Source organism: Lactuca virosa, chromosome 7 (assembly GCF_052849685.1).
Source record: "Lactuca virosa cultivar CGN04683 chromosome 7, Lactuca_virosa_CGN04683_v6, whole genome shotgun sequence".
Taxonomy (NCBI): domain Eukaryota; kingdom Viridiplantae; phylum Streptophyta; class Magnoliopsida; order Asterales; family Asteraceae; genus Lactuca; species Lactuca virosa.
This window is the reverse complement of record NC_136432.1, coordinates 5,621,269-5,636,535: the sequence shown is the minus strand read 5'-3', so window position 1 is coordinate 5,636,535 and position 15,267 is coordinate 5,621,269. Positions and strand designations below refer to the sequence as shown.

Here is a 15,267-nt window from a genome sequence, read left to right as displayed (position 1 = left end):
GAGGAGCTTGACACTACCTTCCGAGCTACTTGCGAGGTGAGTTATCTTCACTATACTCAAGGGTCTAAGGCACCAAGGCCGGCCCTTTGATTTGTTATTTGGGATAGTTACTATTGTGATATGATAGCTTGGTATCCTGGTAGATAGGATGGTTGCATGCTAGTGCGATCGGTTGGATTGGTATCCTGGTAGATCAGATGTGGTTATGTTTAGTGACCTACAGTTAGGTATGGCTGTCTGTATGCTGGTAGGAGCTTACCTGTTATATGTGCACATGCTTGTTATGGTAGTTGAGGGTATTCCATCCTGAGGATGATAGGGCCCTAGTATGTTGTCTAGTAGACTATTATATGATTATCTGATATAGGTGCACATGTTTGATTGGTTATGAGGGCAATCCAATCCGATGGTTGTGGGCCGAGAGTATTCCATCCCGAGGATGATTGGACTCGTATTATGTGGGCATTCCAACCCGATGGTTGTGGGCCGGGAGTATTCCATCCCGATGATGATTATACTCGTATTATGATGGCATTCCAACCCGATGGTTGAGGGCCTGGAGTATTCCATCCTGATGGATGATTGGACCCATAGTAGTGTTGGATTAGTGTCTAAGTCCATAACTATTTTGGTATGTACTTGACCCGATTATGAGCATGGTCCTTTTGGGTTGCCTTCACCATAGCAATATGTAGGATGAATTAAGGAGAGAAAGGTTTAATTATGATTTATTAATATATTATGAGAATAATATATTAAAGGAGAAATCATATTGTTTAATTAATATTAGTCAAGAATTAATAAAGAATTAATTATGTGGCTAAAAGAGATTAATTAAACTTAGGGGACTGGAATTTTAATTATAGGATAATTGCAATTGGGCTATGGATCACCTTGGAATAATAGGTTGGACGAATTCTATGGGGAAGCCCATTAGAAATCGTCCAAGGCATGTTCCAGAAGGGGTCCATGGGCTGCTTAGGGCTTAAGCAGTCAAATTAGGGTTTCCTTGTTGGATAACCCTAATAGCCTAAGTATATAAGGAACCCTTGGGCACCAAAAACGTGGCTAACACTTGGATTAGGGTTTCCAGCCGTTTTTGGTGCCTCCTCTCTCTTCTCTCCTTCATCCAATTGCTTAGTGGTGTTTGTGACTCCATTAGAGGTGCAACACTTGAGGCACTAAGCTTTCTGAAGCCAAGGATTGATTGTTATTGCTATATAACAATCAAAGGTAAGATCTAAACCCTAATTTTAGTTATAGTTTATTATATTTAGGGTTTATGGCTTTGGATTATCAATTGCATGTTCATTAGACAAACTAGATCCAAAGCTATTAGGGTTTGCATGTACACCATAGGATTGATGTATTGCTCAAAACCCATCAGTGGTATCAGAGCCTAGGGCTGTTTGTTAGTGAATTTGATGCTTGATTGATCGATTTTTGCATGAAAAACGAAGTTTTTTGCACCCTGCCTTACTGACTCGGCGAGTCAGTGGATGAACTCGGCGAGTCAGGCCGACTCGGCGAGTCCAGTCCCTGACTCGGCGAGTCCATGGATCTGGCAGCCTGTTTTTGCGATTTTCTTGCCTATTTTGCTGTGGGATAATTACCAAAACAGTTTTTATCAATAAAATCCGAATTTTATGTATATATGGTAATTAATTAAGGTGTATAATTAAAAGAGATTTAATGAACCCATAAAGTTTTGGTTTACATTTAATTAAATTAAAAGTATAATTTAATAAATTAGACCACCTAGTATTTTAAAAGTGTAAAATACACCATATACTATATATAACATTAAAAGTCTAGTATTATATATATGTATGAGTAAACAGTCAGTCTTACCGTTAGTAGGCCTCATTCACGAAGCTGGTCTATAAGGGGTGTTTAAGGAAATTGCCTATAAAATGGCGATTGAATGGGTATCCACTCTTACCCACCGCACTCTTGACTAGTGGAGGGTCGTTAGCCGAACGGGTAGGATAGGACGAAACCTTCCATTATAAGTATAATGAAGTACAAAGTAACTAAATGCTTTTACAAATTCCTAAATTCTAGTTACTTTAGGCAAAATGTGAAATTGTATGCTAATCCATGGAATTACACTTCGTACCCTTGTCAAACGTTAGTGGAGCGTGTGTGGTTAACCGACACACAAATTTGGGATTGACATTGGTGGCGAAGGGTGGCTCGATGTTTATCATAGATCAATGGAGCGTGTGTGGTTAACCGGCACATTGATTAGGTGATAGTATCGTTGAGTGCATCACGTAGATTCGCATGGTTATTCACACCTTATTTGTGATCCTCGGCATCCCAGTCACAAATAGAAGGGCATAATCGAGATTAAACATGCCATTGAAAAGTTCAATGAATCTCAAAAGATCTAGGAGTTTCAATTCATTTAAAACTTAAACTTCATTTTTGTTTTTCATGGTGGGAATTGGTAAATCGTCATTTACCTACCTTCAAATATTCTGCAACTAGATTACGGCATCCCTCTTCTAGGTTGTAGAGTATTGTGTTGGATCCTAGCCTTGATGTTTCATTTGGGTGTTACATCGATTCTTATCATCTAACTTGAATTTTTCTCCCGTTTTGTAGATGTCTAAATCTTACAATGGTCTTCCCAAGTCCCTTGGAACAAGCTTTCCAAATGAAGATGACATTCCACGATACGATCAAGGAAATGAGAGTCATGCTTCACTTCCTCCACCTCCTCCAATTATTCTCCCTAACCCACAAGTTTAAAGGCTTGAAAAGTTCAAGCTCACTCAAGCCCTTTTGGCAAGTAAACACGAAGATGGGAAACCTGTGTGTGCACACGTCTTAGAGATGAAGTCACACATTGATAGGTTAAGGATGTTGGGTGTTGAGATTTCAGGTGAGTTGGCTGTTGACTGGGTTCTTCAGTCGCTTCCTGAATCATATAGTGAGTTCGTAAGAGAGTACTATATGATGGAACACGACGTGACCCTCATTGATCTCACCTATTTGCTTATAGCTGCTGAATCAGCAATGATTTGGCGTGCTGGTCAAGCAAATTTGTCTGGTGAATCAAACTCCCAAACTTCAATGGACATTGAAAATGGTGACATTGGAAATCCAGAAAAGGTAAATTCTGAGATAGTTCCTTGTGCCATTCCAAAAGAGTCCATTTGCTTCTACTGCCAAGAGAAGGGGCATTGGAGACGAAGCTGCCCTGTTTACCTGAGAGATCTAAGAGATGGGAGAGTCAAGACGTATGGCTCTACTTCAGGTAAAATCCACTAACTAACTCTGTAAGTTCCTATTTTTGGTTCTTGATACATGATGTGATAAGATTACATTTTGATGTTTTGTAGAATCGATGAAAAGAGAAGAAGCTTAAGGAAGAAGCGTGCTGAATCTGATCATGAAGAAATGGATTTCGATCGCATGGATTCGAAGATCAGATTTTTGAGCTGCTACTCTAGAGTTAGGATAGAATGATAAGAAATATGAAATAGCATAGTTTTTCAGTTGAATTGCATTGTAAGGACAAAATTTTCCGCAATAAAATAAATTTTGATTTTGTCTTATTTATTTATCCTTGCAATGGTGAGTATGAAAAATTGATGTTTAATTGTTTCTATTATTGGCAATAATGGATTTGATTATTAATTATGTTATTTGTGGAAATGTCGAGAATTTGCCAAATAAGGGAAAATTCTCATCGCCCAAGTTTCAATTGGACAGAAACTTGGAATCATACAACTTGGTTGCGTGATGAATGAGAAACTTCATATTTGGAAATTAGACTAATTCTTTGGCAAAGTGTCAAGAGAAGGACTAGGAGATCGAGTACACTAGGTTGTGCGTTGATCAAATCCACCACAAGAGTAATAAAGATATTCGTCATGATTTACTAAAGTTTAGTAAATATGGTCATACTTATAAGATTAAGTATAATTCTGAGTTGATCGAAAGAGTTTCAATCAATAGCAGAACGAATAAGAAGAATCAAGTAGGCAGAAAGATAAAGGTTTCTCTATCCTAAGAAGAAGGGAGAGTACCTTTTATTGTGTTTTATGATAAGTCTTAATGATTAAGAACTATTTCTCAATTGATCCTCTAAGTGAGTCTTAGTGCAATTGCATGTCTAAGAAGAGGAATCGAGAATTGTAGAAATGGTTAAATCAAGAAGTCAATCATACTTCGTTCCAATATCAAGTCTTAAAGTCAAGATTCTGACATGAGTGACAAGTCTTAAGTAGGTTTATAACACTCGTCAAATGTGGAATTTGGAAAAGTTTTCTTATTCTTGCACATTTGATATTGGTAAGTTGTGATGTCTCGGATAAGACAAAGAGCAACTAGAACCAATTATGTGAAGTGATAGTCTTGATAAAAACTACACTAACTCTTGAATATTTGTTTTGTCAAGGAATGTTTCTTGACAAGAGAATCTTATATGTCAAGGAGTCAGTGGGAGTCTTAATGGTCTTGAAAGGATTCAAGAACAAATCAAGAGTTAAACCTAGTTGATCATCACTAGCACACGACTTGAGGTTTAAAGCCTATCGTGTTGACATTATCTTGTTTCTGTGCCATTCCAGTTGAGTTAATTGTGCATGTGAGTTCTATGAGTTCTCATTTGAATGCATAAAGACAAAGCACCTTGATCAATGGAAAGTACATTGATATGTAGGGGTGAACCACTTAGAAGACATGGTGGGCACTCGTGTTACCATGAGGCAAGAAATCAAGATTGAACAAGTTCAGTCCATATAGTTTTGGATTTGTCGCAAACTTTCGTTTTGACGAATTCACATGGATAAGAACACATACACCATAAAGTCTAAGTGACATAAGGTTTTCCTCCTTCATGAAAATGATTGTGAGGAAATGCTTTCACTAAGAGAGATTTTAAGAAGACAGCAGTTGTGAAAATTGTATTCTCAAATTCGATTATGATTACGGCATCCCTCTTCATAGTTCGAATTGTGATATTTGACAATTAGTCTGAACATCTGGGACTTAGTAACATAAATTCTGAATTATTTAGACACACATGTGAGCTATCTAAGGCAAATGTGTATGAGCTTAAAAAACTTAGATAAAAGCTTATCAAAGCATTAGGTATTAGAAATATGAACTTGAGAAATTCAATAAGCATTGTTTTCTAGAAGTTCAATTGTTTTCTCAATACATGTCAAAGCTAGTGGGAGCATAAGTGTTATGCTGATAAGGAAATAATCATTATGTTAGTGGGAGCATGATTATTATGGTAAGTATTGCAAGTTAGCAATATTAATTATAGAAAACAAAGATTCACTTTGCAAAGTTGCAAAGGTTGAAAAGTTGTTTTGCTATAATTAAGGGAGAGAATATTATACTTCGTTTCAAAATTCTAAAGCTTAGATCGAGAAACGTTAATAAATTTAGTCAAGGATACATAGTGCATTCTCAAAATTCAATTATGATTACGACATTCCTCTTCATAGTTCGAATTGTGGGAACAGAGCACATAAAATATTATGGCAGAAGGCTGATAAAGTATCACGTCTTTATGTGAGACATTATGCATCGTGTCCAATACGCTTCGGGTATAGGATCGATTGCATATGCTATAATATTTGACCATTCTAAAATTTTCCAAATGCCTAGGGCACTAAGAGGGAAAAAGGACTAGAATCGGTTTTGACTAAAATAATTAAACAACTATCAAAGGACGATCTGAGGTTCACTGAGGATTTGTCGCTTGTGAGTAGTTGGAAGTATAGTACTGGATGGACTATATTGACATTATTATGAATAGATAAGATTCTATTAAGAATGAGTTGTCATATGGCAAACATGGAAATGTTTCCATAATTGGGAGTTGGAAATTAAGAATTTATGTCTAGATTAGAAAATTTTATGCAAAAAGAATGTTCAAAGGAATGTACTTTGAGTGAGAGAAATCACATCTATATAATTGTTTTGTAACAATTTCTGATAGAGTACTTTGTGATTTCATTGACCAAGTCATGATGACTTTTGTGCTATGACTTTACGAAAGAATCATTGCATAAAATGTTAGAATCTGACATATTCTAAAAGTGGCAAGAATTTGGTATTCTTATACTAATAATAAGAATTGGGGATTGTGAAATGAGTTTCATTGGAAAAGTTTTTTAATTGATCTATTTCACAAAGTATGGACCATAGGAAACCAAAGTGTGCATGCTTGGAGCATGGGACAATTGTGGTTATAATTCGAGTAATAAGTTGATTTTCTGAAACAGTAAGCAATGAATAATGAGTAATCAATATGGTGTTTAAATAAAAGTGTTTTTATTTACGCTCAAAAGTTTTGGGACCATATAGGATTAATATTATTATTGCGTTTCACTTTGCATGTTTTGACTTCCAGAATAACTAGGTTATTCGAACCTCCACAGTCGGTCATACGTTGGAAGTAGGTATGAAGGAAGATTGTCATGAATTTGTCTGTAGATTGTCTAAAGTGTTTAGACATAGCACAAGTTTGCTGCAGAGTTCATGAGTACTTTGATAAGATTAAAGTATTGGATTAAACCCACGCTCACTTGAATCACTTCATGGATTTATCACGGGTGATTAGTGAGGCGATAACATTGTATATTCTTGAAACTGAGACGTGTGAGTTGTTATTTGCTGGTCGGTTGCACATTGATAATAAGTAAACGCACCAGTAACTTGGTGTTATAAAACTTATTGTTGTGTATGATTCTATTAGTAGGTGCAAGCAAGCATTTGAGTCGGAGTTTATCCATTCCTTTTACCTAAAGTGGGATAAAAGCGATATATGTGGGCCTCTCGATGATTTAGTGATGACACCCTAAGCGCTTGGCCAAGCCGGGACTAAGTTGATGTGTTCAATTGTAGTCTGTTGTCAGTCGTCATGAATCGGAAGTCGGGAAACAATACATAGACAGAGAGAATGATTTAAATCCATGTCTTGTGTCTATACGATATCTTGTAGAATGGAGGAATATATAATCCCTTATCTAAAGGACACGCGTATCTGATAAGATCAGAGTTGACAGCGGCTTTTGAAAGCTACGATTGTTGATCAGGTTCTGAAGTTATACAAAATAGTTATTAGACTTATCCAAGTGGGAGACTGTTGGATTAGTGTCTAAGTCCATAACTATTTTGGTATGTACTTGACCCGATTATGAGCATGGTCCTTTTGGGTTGCCTTCACCATAGCAATATGTAGGATGAATTAAGGAGAGAAAGGTTTAATTATGATTTATTAATATATCATGAGAATAATATATTAAAGGAGAAATCATATTGTTTAATTAATATTAGTCAAGAATTAATAAAGAATTAATTATGTGGCTAAAAGAGATTAATTAAACTTAGGGGACTGGAATTGTAATTATAGGATAATTGCAATTGGGCTATGGATCACCTTGGAATAATAGGTTGGGCGAATTCTATGGGGAAGCCCATTATAAATCGTCCAAGGCATGTTCTAGAAGAGGTCCATGGGCTGCTTAGGGCTTAAGCAGTCAAATTAGGGTTTCCTTGTTGGATAACCCTAATAGCCTAAGTATATAAGGAACCCTTGGGCACCAAAAACGTGGCTAACACTTGGGTTAGGGTTTCCAGCCGTTTTTGGTGCCTCCTCTCTCTTCTCTCCTTCATCCAATTGCTTAGTGGTGTTTGTGACTCCATTAGAGGTGCAACACTTGAGGCACTAAGCTTTCTGAAGCCAAGGATTGATTGTTATTGCTATATAACAATCAAAGGTAAGATCTAAACCCTAATTTCAGTTATAGTTTATTAGATCTAGGGTTTATGGCTTTGGATTATCAATTGCATGTTCATTAGACAAACTAGATCCAAAGCTATTAGGGTTTGCATGTACACCATAGGATTGCTGTATTGCTCAAAACCCATCAAGTAGTTATTGTATGTGTAGGAGTGTGGGCATTCCAACCCGATAGTTGTGGGCCGGGAGTATTCCATCCCGAGGATGATTGGACTCGTAGTATGTTGGCATTCCAACCCGATGGTTGAGGGCCAGGGGTATTCCAACCCGATGGTTGACTGGACCCATAGTATGATGTTCATTTCTGTATGTGTATGGTTGTATGTGTATGGGTATTTTGGGGGTAACTCACTAAGCTTTCGGGCTTACAGTTTCAGTTTATTGTTTCAGGTACATCAGGAGATCGTGGCAAGGCAAAGACGTGATCGTACCGCTCCTCATTTTTATGATGTTGTTTCTGGGATACTCTGATAATAAACTATTTGGAAACCTTTTTGTAATAACTAATGGAACTTGGGTTGTTTTTGAAAGTTTAAATTGGTTTGAAATTTTTGGGTGTTACAAGTTATCCTATAAATACCTACCATTTTATAAATATTTTCACACAATTTCTCTCTTTCTCTCTATATAATTTCAATTATCTTCAAAAAAATTATGGATCCTTTCGACTCGTCTAATGATTTCGATGACGATATATTCTTCAGGATGATGTATCATTATTACACTAACGAGCTGCAACAACCAGACCCAGTCCCAGTTCCGCTACTAACAAGATGTGCGATGTTAAACAAAAATCGTGAGGAAGGACACGAACATCTATATCGCGATTACTTTGCGGATAATTGTGTATACGGGTCGAAGGACTTCAAAAGAAGATTTTGTTTAAGTAGGAATGTGTTCCTACGGATCGCCAACGCCTTGGAAAGTCGGTATCATTTCTTTAGTCTAAATACATATTTACTATACTTTTATACAAAATAAATACAAATGTACTACATGTTTCTTTAATTTTAAAACAAATGTACTATATTTTTAAACTGTAGTTAATTTATGTTTTAGGTATGATTTTTTTCAATAGAGATATAATGCTAGAGGTAGACTATGGTTTACGGCGTTGCAGAAATGTGTTGCGGCCATTCGTTTGATGGCTATGGGGGAGTCACCCGACACCATGGACGACTATATGAGAATGTCCGAAAGAACCGCAATTGAGAGTTTGTATACATTGTCAAGAGGTGTTGTTGAAACATTTAGAGACGTATATTTGCGGAAACCTTCATTGCATGATTTGCAAGAATTGTATGTGGCGCATGAAGAACGCCATGGGTTTCCTAGAATGATTGAAAGCATTGATTGCACACACTGGAAATAGAAAAATTGTCCAGTAGCATGAAAAGGGCAATAAGTGGTCATCACGGATCACCTTCGTTGGTTTTAGAGGTCGTTTCTCAAGATTTATGGATTTGGCATGCATTTTTTGGGGTTGCGGGTTCCAACAATGACATCAACGTTCTTGATCAGTTGTCAATATTCGACAATCTTTTGAATGGAAAGGCCTGTATGCTCCTTTCATAGTGAATGGAAACGAATACAAATATGGGTATTACCTTACAGATGGAATATATCATCAGTATTCAACATTCGTGAAGGCATTCCGACATCCGGTTGAAGAAAGAGACAACTTTTTTCAAGAGAAGACAAGAAGAAGCACGTAAGGATGTGAAACGTGTTTTTAAAGTGCTAAAGGCAAAGTGGCACATAGTTGAACATGCGGCACGACCATTGGACTTAGAAACTCTATGATATATCATGTATGCATGTATCATAATGCATAACATGGTAGTAGAAGATAAATGACGAAATATTGCACACTATATCCCAACAGAACCCAGACACGTTCAATTTCAACTAGAAACAGCAGAGTATTTGCATAGAGTCGTTGACATTCAGGAAGCAAATAAACACATACAACTTCAAGAGGACTTAGCGGATTATATTCCACGATAACGAAAACGAATAGCGTTGTTTAGGAAAAATAAAATATTTTTTTATTGTAATGTTTTTTTTTCAATCTGGTTGTTATGTGTAATTTAAATGCTATGTTATTTTTTTAAACATTATGTTTTATTTATAGATTATGTTTTATTTAAAATATATTTGTTTTAACTACAAAAAAAGAAACTAAAAAAAAAATTATGAAATTGAAAAAAGTTGGTGTTATAAGATGCTCTTAACATGGTAAACATTTCTCCACTTGGTGTTATAACATCATTGCTAATGTGGCAAATGAGGTCGCACCAATTTGATGTTATGAATAATTGCCCAAACTATACTTTTATTCTTTCTTTTTCTTTAAATTATGGCTATACAAAAAAAACCATGTGGCTCTTATTCTTTTTTTTTGTTTCTTTAAATTATGGCTACAAAAAAACCATGTGGCGTTACAAACATCATAGCATACTAGACCTGGAATGTTGGAATGTTGGAATGTTGGAATAATGATGCCTCGCGAGAACTTTTCGAAACTCATGACGCCCAGTTTCTATGCATCAGTTAAACATAAAACATATGACAAGGAAATCACATATTCCATTAAAAATATAATTTAGCAAGATAACAGAATGATCTGAAATTGTTGGAAAATAAAAGTTAAAACCCTTTAGAAGTTTTTTCTGAGAATAGCTTACGACGATATAAAACAAAAGTCAAACTCCAACTTTTTGACAGATCATAGAGTTAATACTTAATATTTTTGTTGGGTCATTTTTGTTCGGATTTGTCTTCTATCATTTATCAAACTGCTTCTAACAGGGACAGAGCATTCCTTACATGACGAAAATCAAGTTCATCTCTAGTTATAAACGCTCTAAACTCCCTTACCTCTTCATTGACGTTGTAATGTAGTTTTATTCCTCTAAATAAAGCCGCCGCCCCATGAAATTCTTTCACTTCTACTTTACGACCACTATTGGCTGACAAAGATATACCGCGCCCCCATATAGAAGTCTCGTAAGGCACTTGTTTATCGAAGAACTTGTTGTCTATTTGAGGCAACTTGATCTTACACTTGTATGCTGGTACTTCTTCCTGTTCAGAGAGGACGACTTCGCCACCAACGTCGCTAGGGCCATAAAGGACTGGCCACGTCATCTTGGCCATATCGATGTAGTGATATTCATTAGCCTGGCAGGGTTTAGAGCATTGCCTGGCTTTGATATGATAACCTGACAGGCTGACAATGGATGTCAACAGCCAAGCATTAGGGGCTCCTACTCGGAAGCCTCCTCTGACTACATGTCGACCCATTTCTTTCTCCAACTTTCCTTTAAGAGTAAAGGGGGAGTTATATGGGAAAGGGTTAAGTGGCAAGAGTAGTGTCGGGACCCCTGCAAAGGTAGTCCAGGGTGCAGAGATATAAAGGGTGTCATTTTCGACGTTTGTCTCAAATGTCTCTATATCATCATCTTTGTCATTGAGCGTCGGGATTCTTCGGTCGGTATTGTAGCCGTCGAAATCATGTTGAATTTCTACGAACACGCCACTCATACCTGGAAGTGGCACAGGACGGCGGATGGCTTCAGCTGCTGCAGCCGAGATCATGTTGAATCTGGTATAGAAATTTAGATATGAAGAGAAGAGGTCTTTAGGGTCATCTTCAGTTGCCATGCGGACAGACCTAACACTACAACATTAACACCATATGGCGACGACGAATTCGGACTCTATCCCGACGACATGTCGTCGGCATAGGGTATGCCAACGACATGTCGTCGGGATAGAGTCGTCGGCATAGGCGTGTCGGCATAGGTCAATAGTGTCGTCGGTATAGATGTCGTCGCGATAGCTTCACCTATCGCGACAACAAGGCGTCGGGATAGGTTCTTGTCAATCATATTTTCAGGGATAAAAGATAAAGTTTTATTAATTACCTATAGCGACGACATGTGGTCGCCACAGGATATGTCTATTACGATGACAAGTCGTCGCTATAGGGTTTTAACATTAGCCAATGACATACCTATAGCAACGACTTGTCGTCGGGATAGACACTGTTTGTTTTTTTTTCAATTTTACAGATTTAGTACATTGCCATTCCTGCATTTTTAACAAATCCAAAACACATTCCAACATATATCATTTGAATACATTAACCAAGTACTATTGTTCAAATTCAAAACATCAAATTCAAATAGTTAACTAACATTGTTCAAAACACTAAAAAAACATCAAACATCATTATCATAATCATATTCTTCTCCTTCTTCTCCTTCTCCTTCTCCTTCTTCTCCTTCTCCTTCTTCTTCTCCTTCTTCTTCCATCCTTTCGGCAACTTGTTGAGAGGTAGTTGCTTGTGTGTTAGAGTTGAATAGAAAGTTAGGAAATGGTGGTGGTTGGAAGCCCGGAATACATGCCGCCAATGATGCATTATATTGTTGCAAGTATTCTTGCATTTGTTGTGCATCAAATTGGGATTGAGATTGGGACGATTTTGAAGTGGAAGGTCGTTCATTTGGAATTAAACCGAAGTTGGCGTTTGGTCTCCTACAGCATTGTACTTTTAATATTATTTTGTTTTTTTTTTGTTTTTTTTATAGCACCATAAACAAGATAAAAAATACTTTTAATATTACTTTTAATAACAACGTAATTTTATTATTTTGTTTTATGTTATAACTTTCAAATAGAAATGAAAATAAAATACTTTAATTAACAAGATAAAAAAAAGTATGTTGCTATTAATAACTTTTATAGTTTAAATATTTTTGACTTGATAAACTTTAATCTCAATAAACATATTCCAAAAAACTCAATTATCAAGATAAAAAAAAGTATGTTGCTATTAATAACTAAACAAATTAAACACAACCATACATATTTTACATTTTATACATAAAATTTCATACCAACCTAAACAAAGATCACAATCATACAAAATTTCATACCAACCTAAACAAAGATCACATAAAATTTCATACCAACCTAAACAATTTCAATTTCATATACCAACCTAAACAACATCAATTTCATACCAACCTAAACAATCATACAAAATTTCATACCAACCTAAACAAACAATATACATATTCCAAACAAAAAACAACAATCACACATATAACAAACAAACAACACAATCACACATATACCAACCAAGCAAAACAATTCTATAGCAATGTACTTTTATTAGTTTGTTTAAAATATAAACCTAGACAAACAACACAATCACATATATATACCAAACAAACAACACAATTATATAATCAAAAGAGGATCAATTTCAATTTCAACACAATTCTATATGTACATATAATTTCAATTTCAATAAAAATTAGAAAAAAAAAACTAACCTGTGTTTTGTTCTTGTATGATGAACGAATTCTGGCTAGTCAAAGAAGTTGGTAATCCTCCGGTGGTGGCTGGTGGTGGCCACAGGCGGCAATATAAAATCAGAAAAAAAAAACAATATGAACGAAATAGGGGTAGAAAACGGACCAGTGAACAACTCCCTTGGTGGCTGGAACGAGGTCGTCGGCGAACAACTCGCCGGTGGGAAGGTTGAGGCAGGAAAACGGGCGGTGGTGCTTCACCACCGGTTAACTACCCTACACACCAAAAAACCCCAAATTTGTGGTAAAAATCATTACCAAACAACAATAAAAAACAAAATAGGTGTAGAAACAACCTTGGATAGGGTTAATCGCCGGTGATTTGAGTTGGGATGCAATTTTCGTCACAGGAGGAAGAAAGAACAGTCGCTGTGTGCAAATGAAGGACGCCTGCGTATCTTTGTTAGGGTAAACCCCTATGCCGACGACATGTCGTCGGTATAGGGTCCACATAAACGACGACGTTGCGTTTTTTGCTGAAATAAAAATATATATATAAATTAAAAAACCTGTGCCGACGACTGGTCGTCGTGATAGCCTTCCCCAAAACTACGTCGTTCTGTTTTTCTGGCACATGGAATAAAAATAAATGGAAAATAGATTTTTTGATACCTATACCGACGACATGTCGTCGGTATAGATTTTCAGATTACCGCGAACATTTTCGTCGTTCCCGCCAGACTTGTGGCAACGACTTGTCGTCGGCACAGATATCGCGGTCAAAGGAAATTGGTCAACGGTTCCAAAAGATATGGCGACGACATGTCGTCGGGATAGGGTGACCTGTAGCGACGACTCTTGTCGTCGGCATAGCTTAGTATTCTTGTAGTGTAACAGCGAGTCCAGTTTGTATGGCTTGTACAAAGACCATCGCCGTGAGGTGTATCGTCTCCAGTTTGTTGCTGATATACGACCATTCGTTGAGCGCCCGTTGGTTACCATATCCGGCAACTCCTTCATTTAGGAAGGTGTACCTCCCACGGATTGAAGCGAAAGCAGGGAGTGACACCCGCCAGTCGTAACTCAACCAGATTTGACCATCTGCGGTTTGTGGAACCATTTGATACATCAGCGACGTCACAATATGCAGTGCCACCGAGAATTGGTCGTACAGCCTGTTATTGTTGACGTAGCTGATGATGGCTGACCAAGCAACAGCTGAGGTAGGAGGCGTTGGGATGTCAGCTGCTTTCTCAGTCGCCGGAAACAACCATCCATCCAGACCAGGCAAGTCAGGGTTGGCACGATAACAGATGTTATCAGCTAACTTGGGTAGTTCGAAATCAAGCCTGAGGTTGGAACGTGACTTCCACGCTCCGACCATGAGAGCAATAAACCTAGCCTCGACGCCTTTCATGCCTCTGAGATCTAGCGCGGGATAGGGCTGATCTGGGACAAAGTCAACTATTCTAGTCATTTCTGGGTAATTAGCGACGTCAGAACCCGCAGGCCAGATGTTTTTTGCCCATTTCGAATCGGTTGTCGTGCGCATGCCATAGTTAGGGTCGATACGAATCTTACCATCAGTAAACTCCGGTAGCTTGTTGTCAATGTCACCGGACGTCTCGATAGTTTTGGTGATGAGTGCATACCTCAGGGCGTTGACAAGCAATGTAGTATGGTTGTCACTCCAAGACCGTGAACACATCATCAGCTGACCAGTTTGCATGTAACCCATCGTCAAGACTGTTTTACAGATGCTTTTGACATCGAGGATGCCTTGAGTTGTGATGTAACGATCACCGATACCATCATAACTTGATGCGTTGGAGTTGATGTCAGCTGTAGTACGACCAAGCATGGTCATCGGCTGGACTGAGAAGAATGCCTTGTGTTGAGACAGATGAGGGGCCTTGGTCCCGAAGAGGCCTTCCATGTAAGTGTGGTTGATCATTCCAGGCTCAAGCTGGACGAACGGGAGGCCAGGAGCATGGAAATTTTTGAATAACTTCTTCACGAACGTGTCCATTGCTATTACACGGAGTTGAGAGAGAGAGGAAGAGAGTTTTAATTAACTTTGGGTTTGCCCTTTAATAAACATTCAACTATATGAAACGGTCATAAATTTATTACTAGTAGTTGGGTGTGGCAATGAACAGCCACATGATA

At 37.5% G+C, this 15,267-nt stretch overlaps 1 protein-coding gene across 2 annotated transcripts; it reads right to left on the bottom strand.

Moving 5' to 3' along the window:
• Positions 1–11,993: 11,993 nt before the first annotated feature.
• LOC145125243 (uncharacterized) lies at positions 11,994–15,173 on the bottom strand. Of its 2 annotated transcripts, XM_079060734.1 has the most exons (5): positions 13,812–15,173; positions 13,455–13,634; positions 13,265–13,374; positions 13,120–13,188; positions 11,994–12,316 (listed from the first exon to the last, which is right to left on the bottom strand). In XM_079060734.1, the coding sequence occupies exon 1, from the start codon at positions 15,125–15,127 to the stop codon at positions 13,973–13,975; it is 1,155 nt and encodes a 384-aa protein (XP_078916860.1). In that variant the 5' UTR covers positions 15,128–15,173; the 3' UTR covers positions 11,994–12,316; positions 13,120–13,188; positions 13,265–13,374; positions 13,455–13,634; positions 13,812–13,972. The 2 variants fall into 2 exon arrangements, with proteins under 2 accessions (XP_078916860.1, XP_078916859.1); XM_079060733.1 differs by having other exon boundaries at positions 13,120–13,374.
• Between the last annotated feature and the right edge of the window lie 94 nt (positions 15,174–15,267).

Coding starts and splice junctions, on each gene's coding strand:
- LOC145125243 (XM_079060733.1), bottom strand. CDS start 15,127: ATGGACACGTTCGTGAAGAAGTTATTCAAAAATTTCCATGCTCCTGGC.